Source organism: Oryx dammah, unplaced genomic scaffold, assembly GCF_014754425.2.
Source record: "Oryx dammah isolate SB20612 unplaced genomic scaffold, SCBI_Odam_1.1 HiC_scaffold_28, whole genome shotgun sequence".
Classification (NCBI taxonomy): Eukaryota; Metazoa; Chordata; class Mammalia; order Artiodactyla; family Bovidae; genus Oryx; species Oryx dammah.
The window spans coordinates 40,912,943-40,931,659 of NW_024070212.1; the positions used below are offsets into that span (position 1 = coordinate 40,912,943).

At 37.6% G+C, this 18,717-nt stretch overlaps 1 protein-coding gene across 3 annotated transcripts; it reads left to right on the forward strand.

Moving 5' to 3' along the window:
• The first annotated feature begins 212 nt into the window (after positions 1-212).
• Positions 213-18,401, forward strand: EXTL2 (exostosin like glycosyltransferase 2). Of its 3 annotated transcripts, none has more exons than XM_040232207.1 (5): positions 213-761; positions 2,963-3,066; positions 12,123-12,550; positions 13,194-13,264; positions 16,309-18,401. In XM_040232207.1, exons 2-5 carry the CDS (start codon positions 3,062-3,064, stop codon positions 16,795-16,797), a joined length of 993 nt encoding a protein of 330 aa, XP_040088141.1. In that variant the 5' UTR covers positions 213-761; positions 2,963-3,061; the 3' UTR covers positions 16,798-18,401. The 3 variants fall into 3 exon arrangements, with proteins under 3 accessions (XP_040088141.1, XP_040088140.1, XP_040088142.1); XM_040232206.1 differs by having other exon boundaries at positions 2,988-3,066; XM_040232208.1 differs by lacking the exon at positions 2,963-3,066.
• The last annotated feature ends 316 nt before the right edge of the window (positions 18,402-18,717 follow it).

The window sequence follows — 18,717 nt, forward strand, 5'->3', positions numbered from 1 at the left end:
GTCACGCAGGAGGCAAATACCTTCCGAAAAAATGTTAAATGTATTTTAAAAGAGTTCTTTTTGAAAGGAGTGCCTACGAGACCGTGTTGAAATTGAGATTTGGCTAAGGATGGACTGATTCCCCAACCATCTCAATACGCTGTTAACCCCAAACTCGAATTCGTACACGTCCCCTTTACTTCCAGGTCATCCCAGAGGCCGGAGCTGCGGCTCTGATTCTCGTGAGAACCCCATTGCCCATTTCAGGGGAGCTCAAGGAAAATTGACTCTGTGGTGGGACACGAGGGCTTGCGGAGCGCGGAGGGGCGAGCCTGCGGACCAATCTTGGGCCTCACGGTCGCCGGAACTCCTCTTCGATGTCTTTCCGGGAAGCTGTTTGGGTAGGGTCAGGTGGTCCATCACCTGAATGATTAAAAGTTGTTACGTTGAGAGAGAAATGGGGGGAAAGACTGGCTTTTGGAAGTGAGCTAGAAACTACAAAACCGAGCTTCTTGGGAACAGCCTTTTAATCTAACAGGAAGTGGAGCATCACTGAAAGGGAGGGGCGGCCACCCGATACTGTCCCTAGCTTTAGGCTGTCTCTTTGTGGACAGCGTTTCATCCAGGTTTTCAATCCAGTGAATGACGCCGGGTGAATGCAAATGCTGGGTTTGAAGAAACAGCAAAAAATGAGTAAGCGAGACGCCCCTTGCGTTTTATGATAACCAAGCTGCAAGCAAATAAATTGCTTAGGTCTCACTGCAGTCTTTTCTGCACAAGAGGTAAGGAAATAGCAAAAATGCTCTCTGGTTAAAAAAATTTTAAACAATGAGGATATTTCTGTTTTGCTCTCTTTCTTGGAGCTTTATGAGTTTGTGGGGTAGTGATTCTGTGTTTTTATTTTTGAAAATATAATGTATGTATTCTACAATTTTAAAAAATGTTCATGTTAATTAAAACTGCTGTGTAAAAACAGCTAGATTCCAGAAATTAAGTTTGGACAGAGTATTTTGTCTTTGCCTTTCTTGGCCTATATTTCATTATTTTAATTTAAACAGAAAAACATAGAAATATTTTCAGTTAGTAGCATTTATTTACATTTTTAGGAAGCTTTTATATTAGCCAGAGACTAAATTTTGCTCAATCGCACTCCTGGGGAAAGGTTAAAGGGGTACAAATTAGGTTAATATTTAAATATTATAAATATTTCGACTGCAGTTGAGTTTTTTCTCCAAAGCTGCTTTATTTCAATATGATGTAACTGGGGACAGGGGTTTGGGTGGGAGGGTGGTTCAGATGTGTATATGGAAATACCTAAATTTCAGCAACTCATTTCCAGCATTCTCTTAACTCATCCAGGTCAGCTGCAATTTGACCCTGTGTTTTTATATTCTGCCTTTGAAAATAAATTCTTCATTTTGCCTGTATTGCTACAGATGAGAAATTGTTCAGTTGGTTTACGGAGAAGTCTGCGACACCGTTTTTCAAATAGTTTTGAAATAAGTTGGAGAAACTGAAATTTTAATTTCAGTTACATTGGTTCTGGAACTCCTAAATTCCTACACTGCTTACTCCCAAAAACGTAAGATAGCTATTCCTGCAAAGAACTTCTTTTAAAAAATTGCAGTGCCACTTCACATTCTTTGATGGCATAATTACCAACTTCAGTTGTAAATATTTTCTCAGAAATATAATTGTTTATATCAATTTCCAATTTAGAAATATAAATTGGACACTAAATCAGGAGTTCTATGAGTGGAAAATGACATCTGGTTTGTTTTGTCATCTTGAAATGATGTTTATCCCATATATGTTAACCAATATATGTTGTCATATCGAAGTTACAGTTACTTTCTTTCATTCATTCAACAATCATTTAATATGTCTACTATGTGCTAGGCTCTGTGCTAAGCAGAGAGTTAAAGTTCCTGGAGGAATTTTATGGGAAGAGGAAGTAGATGTGAGGACAAGGCAGATCAGTCCAGGATTTTAGAACTATGTGATGCTAAGATGTGCATAAGGGGTGCTTTTGGTATAGAGAGGAGAAACAAGTATCACCTGATGAGTCTAGATACAGGCTAGCCACCCCTTTGTCCCTTCAGTAACTGTATCATGAAAGAATATGAGTTTGAAAAATCAAAAATAATTCTTCAGCGCTATTCACATGGTCATTATAGATGCAGTATCTTGCAAGTCTAATCAGCTCTGAATTCCTTCATATTTTATGAGTTTATAAGATTTATAAAATAGGTAGATATACTCATGACCATTTTTAAACTAATGAATGAATTTCTGCCCTGAACTTTTATATAGTTATTTAGATCATTGACTAATTAATTGTATTAGGTTAACTGTGTGGACTCCATGGGGGGGGAAAGCTCTAACTTCTTAGACATGTAATTGAGGACTGTGAGAAATGAAGGCCGAGAGGAGTACGGGGCAGAAGGTCAGCTCCAGCCAAAGTTCTGGCCCCCTTTGGGCAATAGTAAAGAATAGGAAGGATGCCATCTGTCATTCTTCAGGAATATAATTAATCCTGACCTTTACCTGCAGCTCTATTTTAAACCCTGTGTTTTTCTTTTAGTACTTCAAATTGAATGCCATATGAACCTTAAGTGAAAAAAGAGTTCTGATGATAGAAAAAACTACAGACTCTTAAAAGTCTAGAAATTCAGTACAAGTGCAGGTTGCTGTGTCTGGAGGCCTTTCTGCATGGCATATATGTTCTGGTTTCAAATGAGTAAACATTAGATCATCAGGATGATATGGATTTACTGTTTCTGGATACTTAAGGGAAAGATGAAAACAAAAATATAGCAATGTTTGCACAAACCTCAGGAAGATATCATCTACCTAGTCACCTACATATACTTTTTAGAACACAGTATAGGAAATTTTAAGTTCTAAAAATAATTCAAAGTCTATGGACCATGGCATTAAAGCATTTTTTAAAAATTCCTCCTGATTGACAAAAACATCACAGGAAATTCTTTGATTTCCCTTAATAGTGCCAAGAGAGCCTGTTCCTATCAATTACTGAAGCCATAAGGAAAAATTTTTCAAAAATTAAAACTTTACCATAATGAGGTAAGTACCAGTATTTTCTTTTTACTTTTTAAAAATTGTGGTAAAATACACAAATCTGCCTTCTTAACGATTTTTAAGTGTGTAGCTCAGTAGTGTTAAGTGTGTTGACTTTGTTGAGCAGTCAATCTCAAGAACTTTTTCATCCTGCAAAACTGAAAATCCACAACGATTAAACAACTCTCCGTTTCTCTGTTCCCCCCCGGGTCCCCGGCAGCCACCCTTCTACTTTTCTATTTCTTTGAATTTGACTATTCTAGATCCCTCATGTAAGTGAAATCATATAGTATTTGTCCTTTTGTACTGGCTTATTTCACTGAGCATGATGTCCTCAAGGTTCATCCATGCTGTGACATGTGTCAGAATTTCCTTCATTTTAAAGGCTGAATAAGATTTCATTGTATGTCTATACCACATTTGTCTATCCATTCATCTGTCAATGGACATTTGGGTTGCTTCCACCTTTTGGCTCTTGTGAATAATGCTACTATGAACATAGGTGAAGTACCAGTATTTTTATCTGAGAAAAAAATGTTTCCCATAGAGGTACTTTTGTTTCCTTGGAAATAAAGACTTTTTACTTGAGCCAGGATCTGTTAGAAAATACTGCATTGCCTATTTTAGATCTTATCCATTGAAATACTATTCCAGACTATAACATAAAGTCAATGAAAAGTTTATTCCTGTAAACTAGAACAAAGCTGAAAACAGAGACTACACAGAAAACGCTGAAAATACAAGGTGGGACACGTGGGAGGTGGGAGTTTGTTCAGACCTTCTACTCTTTCTGTGGCTCAGGAAACATCATTTAATATGCTCAGGCTCAGCTATCCTATCTACAAAATGGAGTGGATGTATTTTAATCCCCGTGTCTCTTAAAGATTTGAGATGTTAAATAACACACAGAGGAAAGAGGTCTGACAAATTTTGTTACTACTGGTAAGCTCTGTGAGGGCAGGAATTGGAGGTCTTACTCATTATCAACCCTAGTGTCTGACAGTGCTGGGCTGGGTAAGCACCTAGGAATGTTTGTTTGTGGACTACCATGGATATCCTGACCTTCCTCTAATAAAGTTAGGAAGCTCACATGAATTTGGATTGCACTGATTTTAGATATGATATCTAAAGCTATTTACAAATTATAATTCATACATATAAAATCTGTTTCTCTTCGAGAAATGATTTTGGAATGTGCGTTTATTGCTGAAAACCAGTATTGTGTAAAAAGTAAGAGGATTCTGTAGAACATTCCAAGGATCTGTCGCCCAGCAATCTTGCCTCCCCTCCACTTTCCTGTGACTAAAACAGAGAAGTTCAAATGAAAAGCTTCAGTATTCTGGAATGGTAAAAATAATGTATTTGCAAATAGACGTGGTTTCTTTTTGACCCATTTCTTGAACTAATTTTGCATGACACTGTGCTGAGCTAAAAATGCTTTTCTATTTCTAGGCTTTCTTCTTAGGATGCATTGACTCCTTGGATCCTTATAAGTAGTGGATATTCCTCATAGGAATAAGGCCATACCTTCTCCTGCTCTGATAGATGTCCATAAGTTTGAACATCTTCAAACATCATCATCATAATTATCATCATAATAGCTACAGTTAGTTAGCAATTCCAAGAGGAAGATGCAAGGCTGGAAGAAACTTTCATCTAGCATAACTGAGACCTGTGCACTTTGAGGGCAGAGAAGGCTTCTGCCTCAGTAACAAATGGCTGGATTGATGGAGGCAGTGTTTTAGGAAGACTTTCTACACAATATTTATATGTTATTTCCTCTTTAATCAATGATGAGAAAGCCAATCTAGTTAATTGAGAGTAGCTGCCTAAAGAAGTATTGAGAAGCAATTTGATGATTTGTACAGGATGCCTTAGGAAGGGACAAAAATGCCAGGATTGACAAGCAGACTTTGCTACTGATAATAGGGCGAGACTGGGGAGGAAAGTGGAGACACAGGTACTTGGTGTCTGCTATCTGTGTTTTATGGGCTTCCCAGGTAGCTCAATGGTAAAGAATCTTCTTGCAATGTAGGAGACCCAGTTTCAATCGCTGGCTCAGGAAGATCCCCTGTAGGAAGAAATGGCAACCCACTCCAGTATTCTTGTCTTGGAAATCCCAGTACAGTCCATGGGATTGTGAAGAATCAGACACTGCCTAGCAAATGAACAAGCATGTGCACACACACATACACACACACACACACGTTTTTTAGAGTTCATTTGAAACTGATATACCTGTAGGGGAATGGCTCATTCAACCTGGCTGCCAGGAGGAGGACTTGCTTTTTAATGTGATCAATACAGAAATTCTTTCCTACAGCTTGCAATGAGAAATGACCTGTGGCAGCAACTTCTGTTTTTCAAATGGGATATTATAGTAAATGCAGCTATTTACCAGTATGTTTTAGCAATTCTGTTTCAGAACTGTAGACTCAAAAGGGCAGGAAAGGTCAATCTTAAGCCTTCTAAATGACAGAACTTAAATTGGCTATCAGTGATCCTATATATGTTGTAGTGAGTTATTCTGTTGATAAAAAAAGATGAATCACTTTAACCCTAAGAGCCAGTTCATGACACAGTAGATCCAGATTGTAGGTATCTAAATCATCCATTCAGATCACTGTACAGTTGGTTGTAAACACAGCAAAACCACAAGGTAAATCTGTGATACTATGTGGATTCTTTTATTATTTATTACTTTAAGTCTATTCATATTTCTTATTGCTTTCTTATTCCTATATAAATAACATCATAATCAAAATAACTTATTTTGATTATTTGGACTCGTGAAAAAAAGTAATGAGAGTTAAGACTCCCTGAAGGGAGTTAGGAAATTCTCTGGTGGTCCAGTGATTAAAATTTCATCTTCCAATACAGGGGACGCAGGTTCGATCCCTAGTCAGGGAGCTAAGATCCCACATGCCTCATGGCCAAAAACCCAAAACATAAAACAGAAGCAATATTTTAACAAATTCAATAAAGACTTTAAAAAAATATAGCTTATGTATTAAGAAAGGTGTTTCTTAAAAAGAAGAAGAACCATAAAAAAAAAAAAAAAGGGTTCCTTAGAAGGAAAACTGAGGGAAAATCATTTAGGAATGAGAGGATATCATCGGTTGAAAATGAGAAAGCTGAATGGCATTTATAAAATACAATGAAAAGAATGAATTTCCTGAATAGGGGGAAATACAAAGGTAAAAGCTCTTCTTAGAATACTCTCTAGCACCTGGAAAAGACTCATAAAGAACAGTAACCTTTCATGTACTATTTCTGGCATTCTGGATTTTGCAGTGAAATAAATTCTAGTGTGTGCTGCTAAAAACTAATGGAAGAGGCTTACTCTAAGCAATAATGAACTGACTTATGTGGTGTTCTGACTTAGTTTTCTGTTTCTGCCAATTGTCCTGAAGTCTCTCTAGGTTTTTTTCCGTTTCTAAACAAAAATTAAATTTTCATTTCTCAACTAGCCAAGACTTTATTGTCTCTTTGTTTAAGTCATGTATGCTGCCAGATTAAGGATACAGCTTCTGGTTATTGTTATCAGAATTTACAAGGAGGATATTATCTAATAAGTGATGGTTTTCTCCCAAGGCAATTCAGCTTATTCTCCAAGAACTTCCATAGAAATAGGGATGTTCAAAAGTATTTTAATGCAGAATACCTTTGAAAAAATCAGAGTTCTAGGACATCTTCTATAAAGTAGTTTTGGCCACAGAACTTAAAGTAGACAGGTGACTTGTGTGGCTTGAGCTTTAAACTACATGTCATGCCCTAGTCCCCAGATGGGGGATAACCCAGGTCTTTTATCGAGGGAATGGTTTCTTAAGTCTTGACTCAATCTTAATTTGCATTTAACTTGAATTTATTTTTTTTAAATTTCAGGTGTTTTTTATTCATTGTGAAGTTTGTTGTTGTTATTTAGTCATTGTGTCTGACTCTTTGCAACCCCACGAATTACAGACTACCAGGTTCCTCTGTCTGTGGGATTTCCCAGACAGGAACACTGGAGTGGGTTGCCATTTCCTTCTCCAGGGGATCTTTCCAACCCAGGGACCGAACCCGCATCTCCTGCTTTAGCAGGTGGATTCTTTACCACCAAGCCACAGGGAAGCCCCATGGTGAAGTGTAAGACTGTTTAAATATAGATTCCCTCGCTTTTTTCAACCACAGAGCATTGGGGAACCTTGCTCAAAAAATGGCCAGGCACTGTTCTGGACTGCAGAGCCTGACAGAAAGGGCCCTCAATACAGTCGGAGTCAAAAAGGAGGCTCAGTCAATAGTTGTAATACCTGGAAACAAAGTCCGGTAGCACTGCATTCCCCGTCCAGAGGATCACTGAGGATGGAGACTGGTAAGAGAAACACTCACAGGGGAGGGGATGTTTGAAAGAGTCTTGCCCGTAGAAGGGCAGGGTGTAGGAGTCTGGTGCGCAGGGAGAATGGGTTTTGTAGTGGAAAAAAGCATGTACAATATGTGGAGTCATGGTCAGCCTGCTGGCTCTAGGTACCGTAAGAGGAAAGTCCTCTTGGAACTGGATGCCACATGTGCCTTTGCCTCAGTTGGAACGATGTGTGTCCCCTGCATGCTGTAAACCTGGCCGGAAACTGCTCATCAGGTGTACGCTGATGTCTTCTGATTCTTCTTTCATGTTCACAGAAGGGAACCCCGGGTTCTAAATTAGCCTCTGTGTCTTGGAATGTTTTTATCTCGTGGCAGTGAAGGGCCCCTTTCTGAGCATCTATATGCTATAATCATCAGTTTTTTTGGCAAGTGCGTATTTTGGAGGATGAGCCAGAGGAGAAAGAAATCTGTACAATATGAGGCAAATCTCATAGTGAAGTGGCAGAATAGTTACTATTCTTCCACCATCTGTGGCATTAAAAGGAAAATGACAGCTTCTCAGTGTATGACGTGACGCTGCTCATTGCTTTTCTATCTTGTGAGTCAGAGGACATAACTAATCTTCATTCATGCCACGCTCTGGCTAAACTAGTCTTTGTTCATGCTATGCTCTGGCTATTTGTTTTCAGCTTTTGTCTAGATGATTGTTGCTTTTTAACCCCAAAGAACTAGCCTGGAGTAAAGAATTCATCTTTCAGTAGTGTTCTTCCTGAGGAACTCTGGTAGAAGATGTAGTAAATAACTGAATAGCAGGTCTTCGAAAATTCAGATTGCCTCATTCATTTAAAGACAAACACTAGAGAATTTGTAATTGTTGCTTCATTGTATTATTTACTTTCCTACTCTGTCTTATGTCCACATTTAAGAAAATTTCTTAAAATTTCAAATAATGGTTTTCTAAAAGCTACCTCACTTTTCAAATATTTAAAAATTCTGATATAATGACCTGGTCATTCCACTCCCAGGTACATGCCCAAAAGAAATGAAAACATGTTCACAAAAAAACATGTACATGATTATTTATAACAGCAATATTCATAATAGCAAAATGAGGAAGCAACCCAAATGTCCAGCAACTGTTAACACAAACAAAATGTGGTATATCTGTACAGTAGAATGTTATTTGGGGATAAAAAAGAATTAAGTATGGATATATATTATGACATGGGTGAAACTTGAAAACATTTATGCTAAGTGAAAAAAGCCAGACACATAGGCCATATATTGTATGATCTCTTTTTAGGAAATGTCCAGAATAGGCAAACTATGGAGATAGAAAGTGGATCAGTGTTTGCTTGGTGCTGGGGTGGAGAATGAGGGGAAATGGGGATGAGGAGCAACTGCTAATGAGTAGGTCTTGGGTTTCTTTTTAGAGTGTTAAAAATGTTATAAAATTAGATTTGGTTGCATAATTCTGTGTAGATACTAAAAGCTACTGAACTGTGTAATTTATATGGGTGAAGCTTATGATATGTGAAATAAATATTAATAAAGTTGTAAAAACAGTCAACATACCAATATTAATATTTATATTATCATACAGGTACCTTAGTGACAGTCTCATAGACTAATTTATGACACATCCTTGCAGAATTTACCACAACACCATGGAAAGAGTCATGGACTGTGCCATCAGGGACCTCGGTCCTTTCTGGAATGAAGCAGGGTTTCAGAAAATACAGACAGATATCATTTTAAATTTTATTCTTTATTATTTTTGGCTGCCCTGAGTCTTCACTGCTGTGCAGGGGCTTTCTCTAGTTGCAGTGAGTGGGGACTGCTCTCTAGTTGTGGAGCACAGGCTTCTCATTGCCATCGCTTCCCTGGTTGTGGAGCACGGGTTCTAAGGCACTCAAGTTTCAGCAGTGTGGCTCCCGGGCTCTGCAGCACAGGCTCAGTAGTTGTGGTAAATGGGCTTAGTTGCTCCCCGGCACGTGGGATCTTTCCAGACCAGGGATCGAACCCATGTCACCTGCATTGGTAAGCAGATTCTTAACCACTGGACCAGCAGGGAGGTTTACAGATATACTTTCAAATTAAATCATTTTAATTCTTGATTTTTTCTAAGATGAAGTCTATCCAGGTGTATTCTTTCTCTTATTCCCCATTCAAAACTCAAAGTTGTGAATTAGATGATACATTCTTCTCTAGACAATGAACAGAAGAAAGCTATACACTGAAATCCAAATAGCTGATGAAGTCATCACTCTCCAATCTGTTCTAAGGCTGTTTCCAGTGCATCTACAATAAAGTCCCAGACTTCAGCTGTTCTCAAAGTACAGAGATGCCACTTGCACTGCAGTCTATATAGTTCTTACTTTTCTATACAGACTACACATTTTACATAACTTTATCAGTCTGTATAACTGCATTAAATATTTGCATTGTCTTTCCAAAGATATAAATTATTCATAACTCTCAAAACATTTTTGATACAAGGAAAATAGGGGGTTAGAAGCTACCTGACAGAGGAAATTTCTATGATGGATATGGAGGAAAACTCCCACTTAAAAGTATATTATTGGTAAAAGTGAAACAGTCATTCATGAATTCTCCTTGACAATGTCTATTTATAGTAGGCTATAGAGATGAATCTTCGTTACTCTTTCTCCACTAAACTGGCAGGTAGTTACCAGAATCTGCTTTATAGACTAGAGACACTGCTGTAAAGATTTTAAAATATGTTATTCCTACTCTGCTGTAGAAAATGAACATTAAGATCTCAATCAGGGTATACTTTAATGTGGTTGTCAGATGAATCTTAACTCTGAGTGCTTATAACCAGCCATTTTTATCCAGAACTGAAAATATGTTTTATGAGACTTGCTTTTGATTCAGTGATAGAAGGATTATCAAGGTCTTTGAATCAAGACTATTAATTTATAATGGTTTCTGTTTGGTTTATCACATTAACAGTATGTGTTGTTTTAGGGAGAGGTTATATACAATGAAGACATTTGTACTCTCAAACCTTAAATTGCCCATCCTTGAAAAATAATCATAGTAAAGCTGAGGTTACCTAAAAAATAATCCATTTTATTCATTTCTTAGAGTGACACCAAGATGAAAGGGGAAACACAAAATTGCTTTTCCTAACAGAACAGGCTGCAGACAAAGTCCAGGAGAGAATATCCTTGAAAGCTCTCTGAAAAGATTACTACAAGGGAACATTGCTTTTCAAATCTGGACTTTTGAAAAGTGAGAGTCGCTGAGTGACATTGACCATTCGTTTGTCCTTATGAATAAGTTCTTCCTTTGCTTGCACAGCCCTCAGTGCAAGCACAGTATGGGGTGTGTTCTCTTTCCATCTTTGCAATTCTCCAGTACCTGCTCTTGTGAACTTTAAAAGATGTTAAAGGCATGGTCTATATGACCTCTCTACGTCCTTGTTGACCTATATAGAGAAACACTATTTCTACAGCGACACCGCACACCTCACAACATGAAACAAGATCAGGGGAACTGTTGCCAAGTTTCCTCAGTAAAAAACAGAACAGTAGTTGCACATCATTTGAATAGTGAAGTGAGATTTCGTTTGGAATCTAATGCCTCCAGAATGATGGCCCAGCTACAAGTGCCCAGCTGAAACCACAAGGTGTCCTTCTGATGTATTCTCTTCATTGCCACTCTCCTAAATTAACTTTGAGTTTATTTACTTTATCTGTCTCTCCCTACTATTTCCTCTGCTATGAACAGCAGAGACATCGTCTATCTTATTCATTGCTATACGCACAGAACCTAAAATAGTGCTCGGTAATTATTTAATTTATTGAGTAAATAAGCAAATACTATGGCATGCAAAGCACAGAGTACAGGATCTAATAAGTAATAAACCATTATAATTGTTTGCTGCTGCTGCTCCTACCACTGTTATCTGATTCATATATTAGGATTCTGCATATGATTTCATTTGGAAACAAGTTTGCTGCCAAAGTTAAGTTTAAATTTAGTATACTGAAATGTTTATATATGTGTGTGTGTGTGTGTATCTATGTATAAGAATAAGTTGTACACCTTAAATATATATAATTTTATGTGTCAATGATATCTCAGTAAAGCCATTTAAATAATTAGTATACTACAAAGAGATATATATACTAATTATTTAAATAGTTACTAAGAGAAATATAGGGCTTCCCAGGTGGCTCAGTGGTAAAGAATCTGCTGGCCAGTGTAGATGTGGGTTCGATCCCTGGGTTGGGAAGATCCCCTGGAGAAGGAAATGGCAATCCACTCCACTCCAGTATTCTTGCCTGGGAAATCCCATGGACAGAGGAGCCTGGTGGGCTACAATCCATAGAATCACAAAAGAGATATGACTGAGTGACTAAACAACAACAAAAGAGAAATATAATCCAATTTGAAAATAATAATCTCATTTCCAAATTTTTAGTAGCAAAATGAGGGAAAATTTTAAAATATGCTGCTTAATTCTTCCTGTGTATAGATGTTCTTTTGTCTGCAACTGCAAAGCAGTCACGGAAGGGAAGGTTTATTCACTTCGCTTTTTGTCTTAGGCCAAATCAAAAAGTCAGGAGGAACTGAACTTGAATAACTAAATGGTGATTAACCTTTCTCTCCTTAAAAAAGCAGAGGCAAAACCATGGTAACTAGTAAGAATGCTAAGATTCTGCATTTTACTTCCATTTCTACCCCAGGTGTTGCCACATCTGCAAGCTCCCAGGAAGAGTGATGGGAATTCGCGTGCTTCGTCTCTCTTTGGTGGTCATCCTTGTATTATTGCTGGTAGCTGGGGCTTTAACCACTTTACTCCCTAATATCAAAGAAGACAAGATGCTCACTTTGCGTAGGGAAATAAAATCTCAGGGCAAGCCCACCCAGGATTCCTTTACTCTGATAATGCAAACATACAACAGAACAGATCTCTTATTGAGACTTTTAAATCATTATCAGGCAGTTCCATATCTGCATAAAGTAATTGTGGTATGGAACAATGTTGGGGAGAAGGGACCAGAGGAGTTATGGAACTCCCTAGGGCCTCACCCTGTCCCCGTGAACTTCAAAGCACAGACCACAAACAGGATGAAAAATCGACTCCAGGTCTTTCCTGAAGTGGAAACCAAAGGTGAGTTGCAGCTGAGTTTTTAGTCTGACAGGGCTGCAGTTAACCAGAACTGGGGACTCATGTGTGGCTTTGGGGCCTCCTACTTACCTTAATTGTCCGGAGAAAATAGGGAAATTTAATCATGAGAAAGTATTTTGAAAAACTTAAGAGGCAGTTTTCCAGATGTCAAGAAGCAGTCTCCTGGGGAGAAATCACATATATCTTGCAACAGTGATAAAGAGGTTAATTAATATTGTAAAAGAAGACATGCTATGATTACATCTTATTGCATCACAGAAGTTAGTAAAATGCTGTTTAACTTATGCTTGATGTGTTTTGCCACCTTCTTTTCCTCCCACTCACAGCAGTTACATGAGCTTGTAATTTGCTTAAAAGAACCTTGGTTTTATTTATTTATAGGTTCATTAGTTTATAGGATAATGGATGATAAGTACATGATAATCTCTCCCTTTGGAAATTATAAAATCAATTATAGTTCAAGTAAAACTTTCTGCTAGGTAAATCTTTAAGAATACATTTTTTATTTACTGATTTCATTCAGAAAATACTTCATCTGAATGATCTATAAAGATACCACTGTGTCTTACAACTTCTGTCTTCACTTCCAAACTGTTTGATTTAAATTTTTTTTCTTTCATTTCAGCGGTGTTAATGGTAGATGATGACTTGCTAATTAGTGCCCAGGACCTTGTTTTCGCTTTTTCTGTGTGGCAGGTAATGTTGCTATAAGCTTTATGAAATCATCATATAAAGTCTGATCTAGTGTTTAACCAGAGCAACATGGTTTAATGTGGGGGTTACCCAGATTAGTGTAGACAGTATTTATCTAAAAAGGAGATTACTTTGTCATAAAGTACAATGGCACCCCACTCCAGTACTCTTGCCTGGAAAATCCCATGGGCGGAGGAGCCTGGTGGGGTGCAGTCCATGGGGTCGCTAAGAGTCAAACACGACTGAACGACTTCACTTTCACTTTTCACTTTCATGCATTGGAGAAGGAAATGGCAACCCACTCCAGGGTTCTTGCCTGGAGAATCCCAGGGACGGGGGAACCTGGTGGGCTGCCGTCTGTGGGGTCACACAGAGTCGGACATGACTGAAGCGACTTAGCAGCAGCAGCAGCAGCAATCAGATTTCCTGAGCTCAGTTAAGCTAACTGACAGTTATGGTACCTTTTATCTATACTTGATTTGTATTTGATATATTGGGGAGAAGAGCTAGAATTGCCTTCCAGAGAATGAGGAGATTATCTGGTATAAGACAGAGCAAAGACTAAAATCCTGAGACACTTTCCACAAGGCCACAGACCAGTATCTCAAATGAGAAGTGTATTTGTGTATTAATGCTGCATAGAGCTTCCTTTGAAAGAAATAATTATATCCACAAAATTTAATTATGAGACCATTGTTTAAAAATTAATATTATAATAATTCTACATGCACCACTGTGGTGGTAGACTTTTCCCCCCTTAAATCCCAGCTGGTATAAATAGGCATTAATTGCCTGGTATTCTATAAAAACATATTTTTCCTGTTGAATATTTGTTCATAGTAGCCAGCTTTTTACAAGTTTCACTACAAGTACCTGAAAGCAGAATTGCATACAAATACTCTGAAGCCTGTCCAATAATTAAACACTGTGCTACCCAATAAATGGTCTAATTTGCACTGTAGGAACTCTCCTTGATTAGCAACTTGAGATGTGACAACATTAGGTTTTAATGGTAAGCGGCCACAGTACTCTACAGATACCAACATTTTCAAAACTTCAGTTTTCAGCTTCATGCCTAGCGTACTGATCAACACATTTTTTCCATATCAGCAATTTTACTAGCCCCATAAATAAAAGCTTCCCAGGAAAAAATTTCTAATGTAATACTCCAGCTGTGAGATTTCTATTACAGATGAAAAAATCAATTTTCTGAAAATGTCAGGTTTGGGGGCATATGAGAACTATGGTTAATTAGAACAAGTAAATCATGATTAAAGATGGATAAATATAATTTTAAGTTTCATCCATAAAACTGTCAAGAACAGTTTCAATCCATTGCCCAAGATAATCTGACTCCTAAAGTTCAGTCCCATTGGTACCCTATGGAGTATAGAGATTTGGGGCATAGAGACAAGAAGGATCAGAATAGACACACGTCTGTGCCCTTGCACTTAACCGTGACCTCCACTTGCAGTCCTCCTTTTCCTGCTCTAGCCATCTGTGAAATCTCTGTCGTCCTCCTAGGTTATGTAAGTGCTGCCTTGTCTCTGAGGCCTCCCAGCGTTTATGCTCCCAGCCTCTGACATTCCCCTGTACCTCACTGCATCCTCAGTGCTGTCCTGAGAATCCCTCCGCTGCATTACAGCTTCCTCAACAGTGTGGTCATTCCTAACACCTATCTGTATCACACTCTCCCTAGACTATGCATTCTTTAACATGGGATTAAATCCAGACCGATTTGTGTGTGTGTCCCTAGTTTAGCGTCTGTTGGTAAATGAGTGAAACTCAAGTTATTTATGAGATTGAACTAAACCTTTTTCAGTTCATATTTCTTTTCCATGACTCACTGCTTTTCTTTGTTTGCTGATTTTTGTTTTATTTTTAGTCATTTTCATCCTACTATTATTGCTTTAATACCATCCTTTCTTCATAGATCCTGACACATCTTTTCATACATATGTGTATATATATATACAAGCACATATATATATGACTTCCCCCGTGGCTAAGCGGCAAAGAATCCACCTGCAGGATAGAAGACGCAGAAGACACCGATTTGGTCCCTGGATCAGGAAGATCCCCTGGAGGAGGAAATAGCAACCTACTCCAGTATTCTTCTGGGAAAATCCCATGGGCAAAAGAGCGAGCCAGCTATGGTACATGGGGTCGCAAAGAGTCAGACATAACTGAAGTGACTATATACATATATATATATAATGTATAGGTGTGTATATATATACACACATCCATACATATTGACCTTTGAACAACACAAGCTTGAAGCATACAGGTCCACTTATACTCAGATATTTTCAATAAATATGTACCATATTACTACATGATGCGTGGTTGGTTGAATCTATAGATGCAGAACCATTGATATTGAAGGCTGTCTGTAAAGTTATACATGAATTTTCCATTATACTGTCAGTTGGCACCCTTAACTCCTGCATTGTTTAAGGGTCAACTGTATATATATATATATATATGTGTGTGTGTGTGTGTGTGTGTGTGTATGTATGAATATTTTTTTTAAAAAGGGATAAAAATAAAACATTGTTTAAAACCAACAGTGACTTTCAAAAACATTGAAATCAACATGGAAAAGCAGTAAAATGATATATGTACATCCATAATTTTATTTATTCCTAAGAGATTAAAAGTTTTCCAAAATAATCACATATCTTCTTAATCTCCTATAATAAGCATTGTTCATATAATCAACTTCTTTTACAGTAAACTCTGAAAAACCAGACTCTTGGTGACTAGAATTTATTAATATCAGATAATATGTGAATTGGGAGACTATTTGAGAGGTCAGAAATTTTTTAAAGAGATTTGGGTTATGATAGAATTTGAACTTTAAACTTACCAGGACATAGATTTATGAAGTTGTCTGGAGTAAAAGGAAATTGAGATGTAGAAGCCAGGAATAAAATAACACTGACAAATCAGTTTAATTCTTTCTGTAATAAATCATTGCCTTTTTCAACATTTTAGCTCTAAAGAAATGCCACACTGAATTATTATTTTTTTTATCTTTTCAGCAATTTCCTGATCAAATTGTAGGATTTGTTCCCAGAAAGCATGTGTCTACTTCCTCTGGTATCTACAGCTATGGAGGTTTTGAACTGCAGACAACAGGGTTTGGAAATGGTGATCATTACTCCCTGGTCCTGATTGGAGCCTCGTTCTTCCACAGCAAATACCTGGAACTCTTTCAGAAGCAGCCTGCAGCCGTCCATGCTTTGTTAGATGAGACACAGAACTGTGATGACATTGCCATGAATTTTATCATCGCCAAGCACACTGGGAAGACTTCAGGGGTATTTGTGAAACCTGTAAACATAGCCAATTTAGAAAAAGAAACTACTGGTGGCTATTCTGGAATGTGGCATCGAGCTGAGCACTTTCTGCAGAGGTCTTATTGTATAAATAAGCTTGTTAACATCTATGACAGCATGCCCTTAAAATACTCCAACATTATGATTTCTCAGTTTGGTTTTCCATATGCCAATCACAAAAGCAAAATGTGAGAGTGAAACAAACAAAAACAAACCTCAGAACTGCTTGTTATTTAAGTAGCTTCTTCATGCTCTGGTTGGTCTTTTTATTTATTTATTTTTAAGCAACATCACGGACTTTTTTCCTACTCCAGAAGTCTCTACAAAGGGGAAGAATGCATGGGGCTTCTAGGATGTACAATTTACATGTGCTTCAAAACCCAAGAAGCTGATATTTTCCAGATAGGTCTTGTGATAAGTCTTCATTCATGGATATATTCCTTGGTCTACAATTTTATTGTTTACATGCTCAGACTGTTTGACAATTTTTTTAAATTGAAGTATAGTTGATTTACAGTGTCATGATAATGCCCTACAATTTTGTTTTTTGACTCCTGGCATTTGCCTTAAGGACCTTTAGCAAGCCGTTTCCAGGATCAAAATCTCCAGAGAAGTATTTCTCAGCTTTTTCATTCAAAGATGATTATTTTCATCTGAAGCCTGAAATGCCTCTTTCTCAAAAGACTGTGGTGTAGGGAAAAGCCATGTGAGGAGAGAATAGTCTCACTCCCATATAAAAGCAAGTGGAGATTTTGTGACAAGCAGGGTTTCTCTTCTGGTTCTTCCAACCAGCCCTTTCTAGGACTAGCTCGTCCCAGCATGGTTTCGATGCAACCATCAGTGCTTTCTGTGGTTAAGTCTGTTGTGACTGGTTGGGTTAATTTTAGTAGCTGAATGATGTCTAGTTGTTTGCTTGACTTTTGTGAACATTTACTGCATGGATCCCAAAAAAGTGCAGCCTGTCTTTCTTATAAGCAGCTTCTATGCAGCAAGGAGTTAATGTGTTACTAGATTCAGGTCCTGCATTTTGGCACTGAATCTGACTTTGAGATTGTACATTAATTTTTAGATTTTATATAAAAGATGTATGCGTAAAATAACCCTTCTGACAGAGTGATTCAATAAGACCAGGCAGAAATTAAAACCCTTACTATCAGATGATCTTTATTGTTATAAAAGCATAAATTATCTCATGGATACTAAAATGTTGTGTGTGTTACACACAAAGTCAGTCTCTTGGATTCTGAATTCCCCCTCCAAGCCCCTGCTGCCAAAAGATTCAGAGATCATGATGAAATTTGAATTACATAGATGTAGAAAAAAATAAAAGACCTGACTCATATCAGAGAAATTCCACAGAGAGCCTGCATCAGTTCATTGTTAAGTTGCCCACTCTCTGTTACATGAATTAGTGTCTGTTCCACACTGTCTGTGTTCGGTCCTTAATTCACTAAAGGAATACTTAATTAAGCCTCTTTCCACCACATTCTCCTCTTCCTATTCCCCCTCCTTCTCCCATATTCCATAATGATCTCAAAATGGCACAGCTATGAAAATAATCATGGTTAATGTTCCAACAATGGGATCTCTTGTGCAGTTAGCTCAGTGTATATTGTTCCTTTACATGGGCATGTTGTATGTGTCTTAATGCCATCTGAGAAAACCAGTAGAACTTGAAGCCTCAGTAAAAATCTATAGTGTTAATTATCTGCTTTGTCAAAACTTGGTAGTGATTTTTTTTTTTTTTTTTGCCTCTTGAGATTGACAGGTAAATAAAATAAACTTTTACCATCCAGGTGTTTTTGTTAATTAAGCAGATTCATGCTTTTGTTTTCTGGATTCACACAAATTTCCAAATATTCTCATATTGCTTAGGGGATATCTGCTACATTCCCCATGAGAAAAATTTCCAGTGGGAAAATATTCTCAGATTTTTTTCATCTTCTATTCTTAAACATCTATTCTTCAGCATCACTTAATTTGCTCATATTTTTCAGACGTTGTAGAGCAAATATGAAAACAAAGTGAAGTTCAATCTGTATTACAAAGACGCTTCCATTGATTGGGACTAAACTTCTACACAGGTGGCACTAATGGTAAAGAACCCGCCTG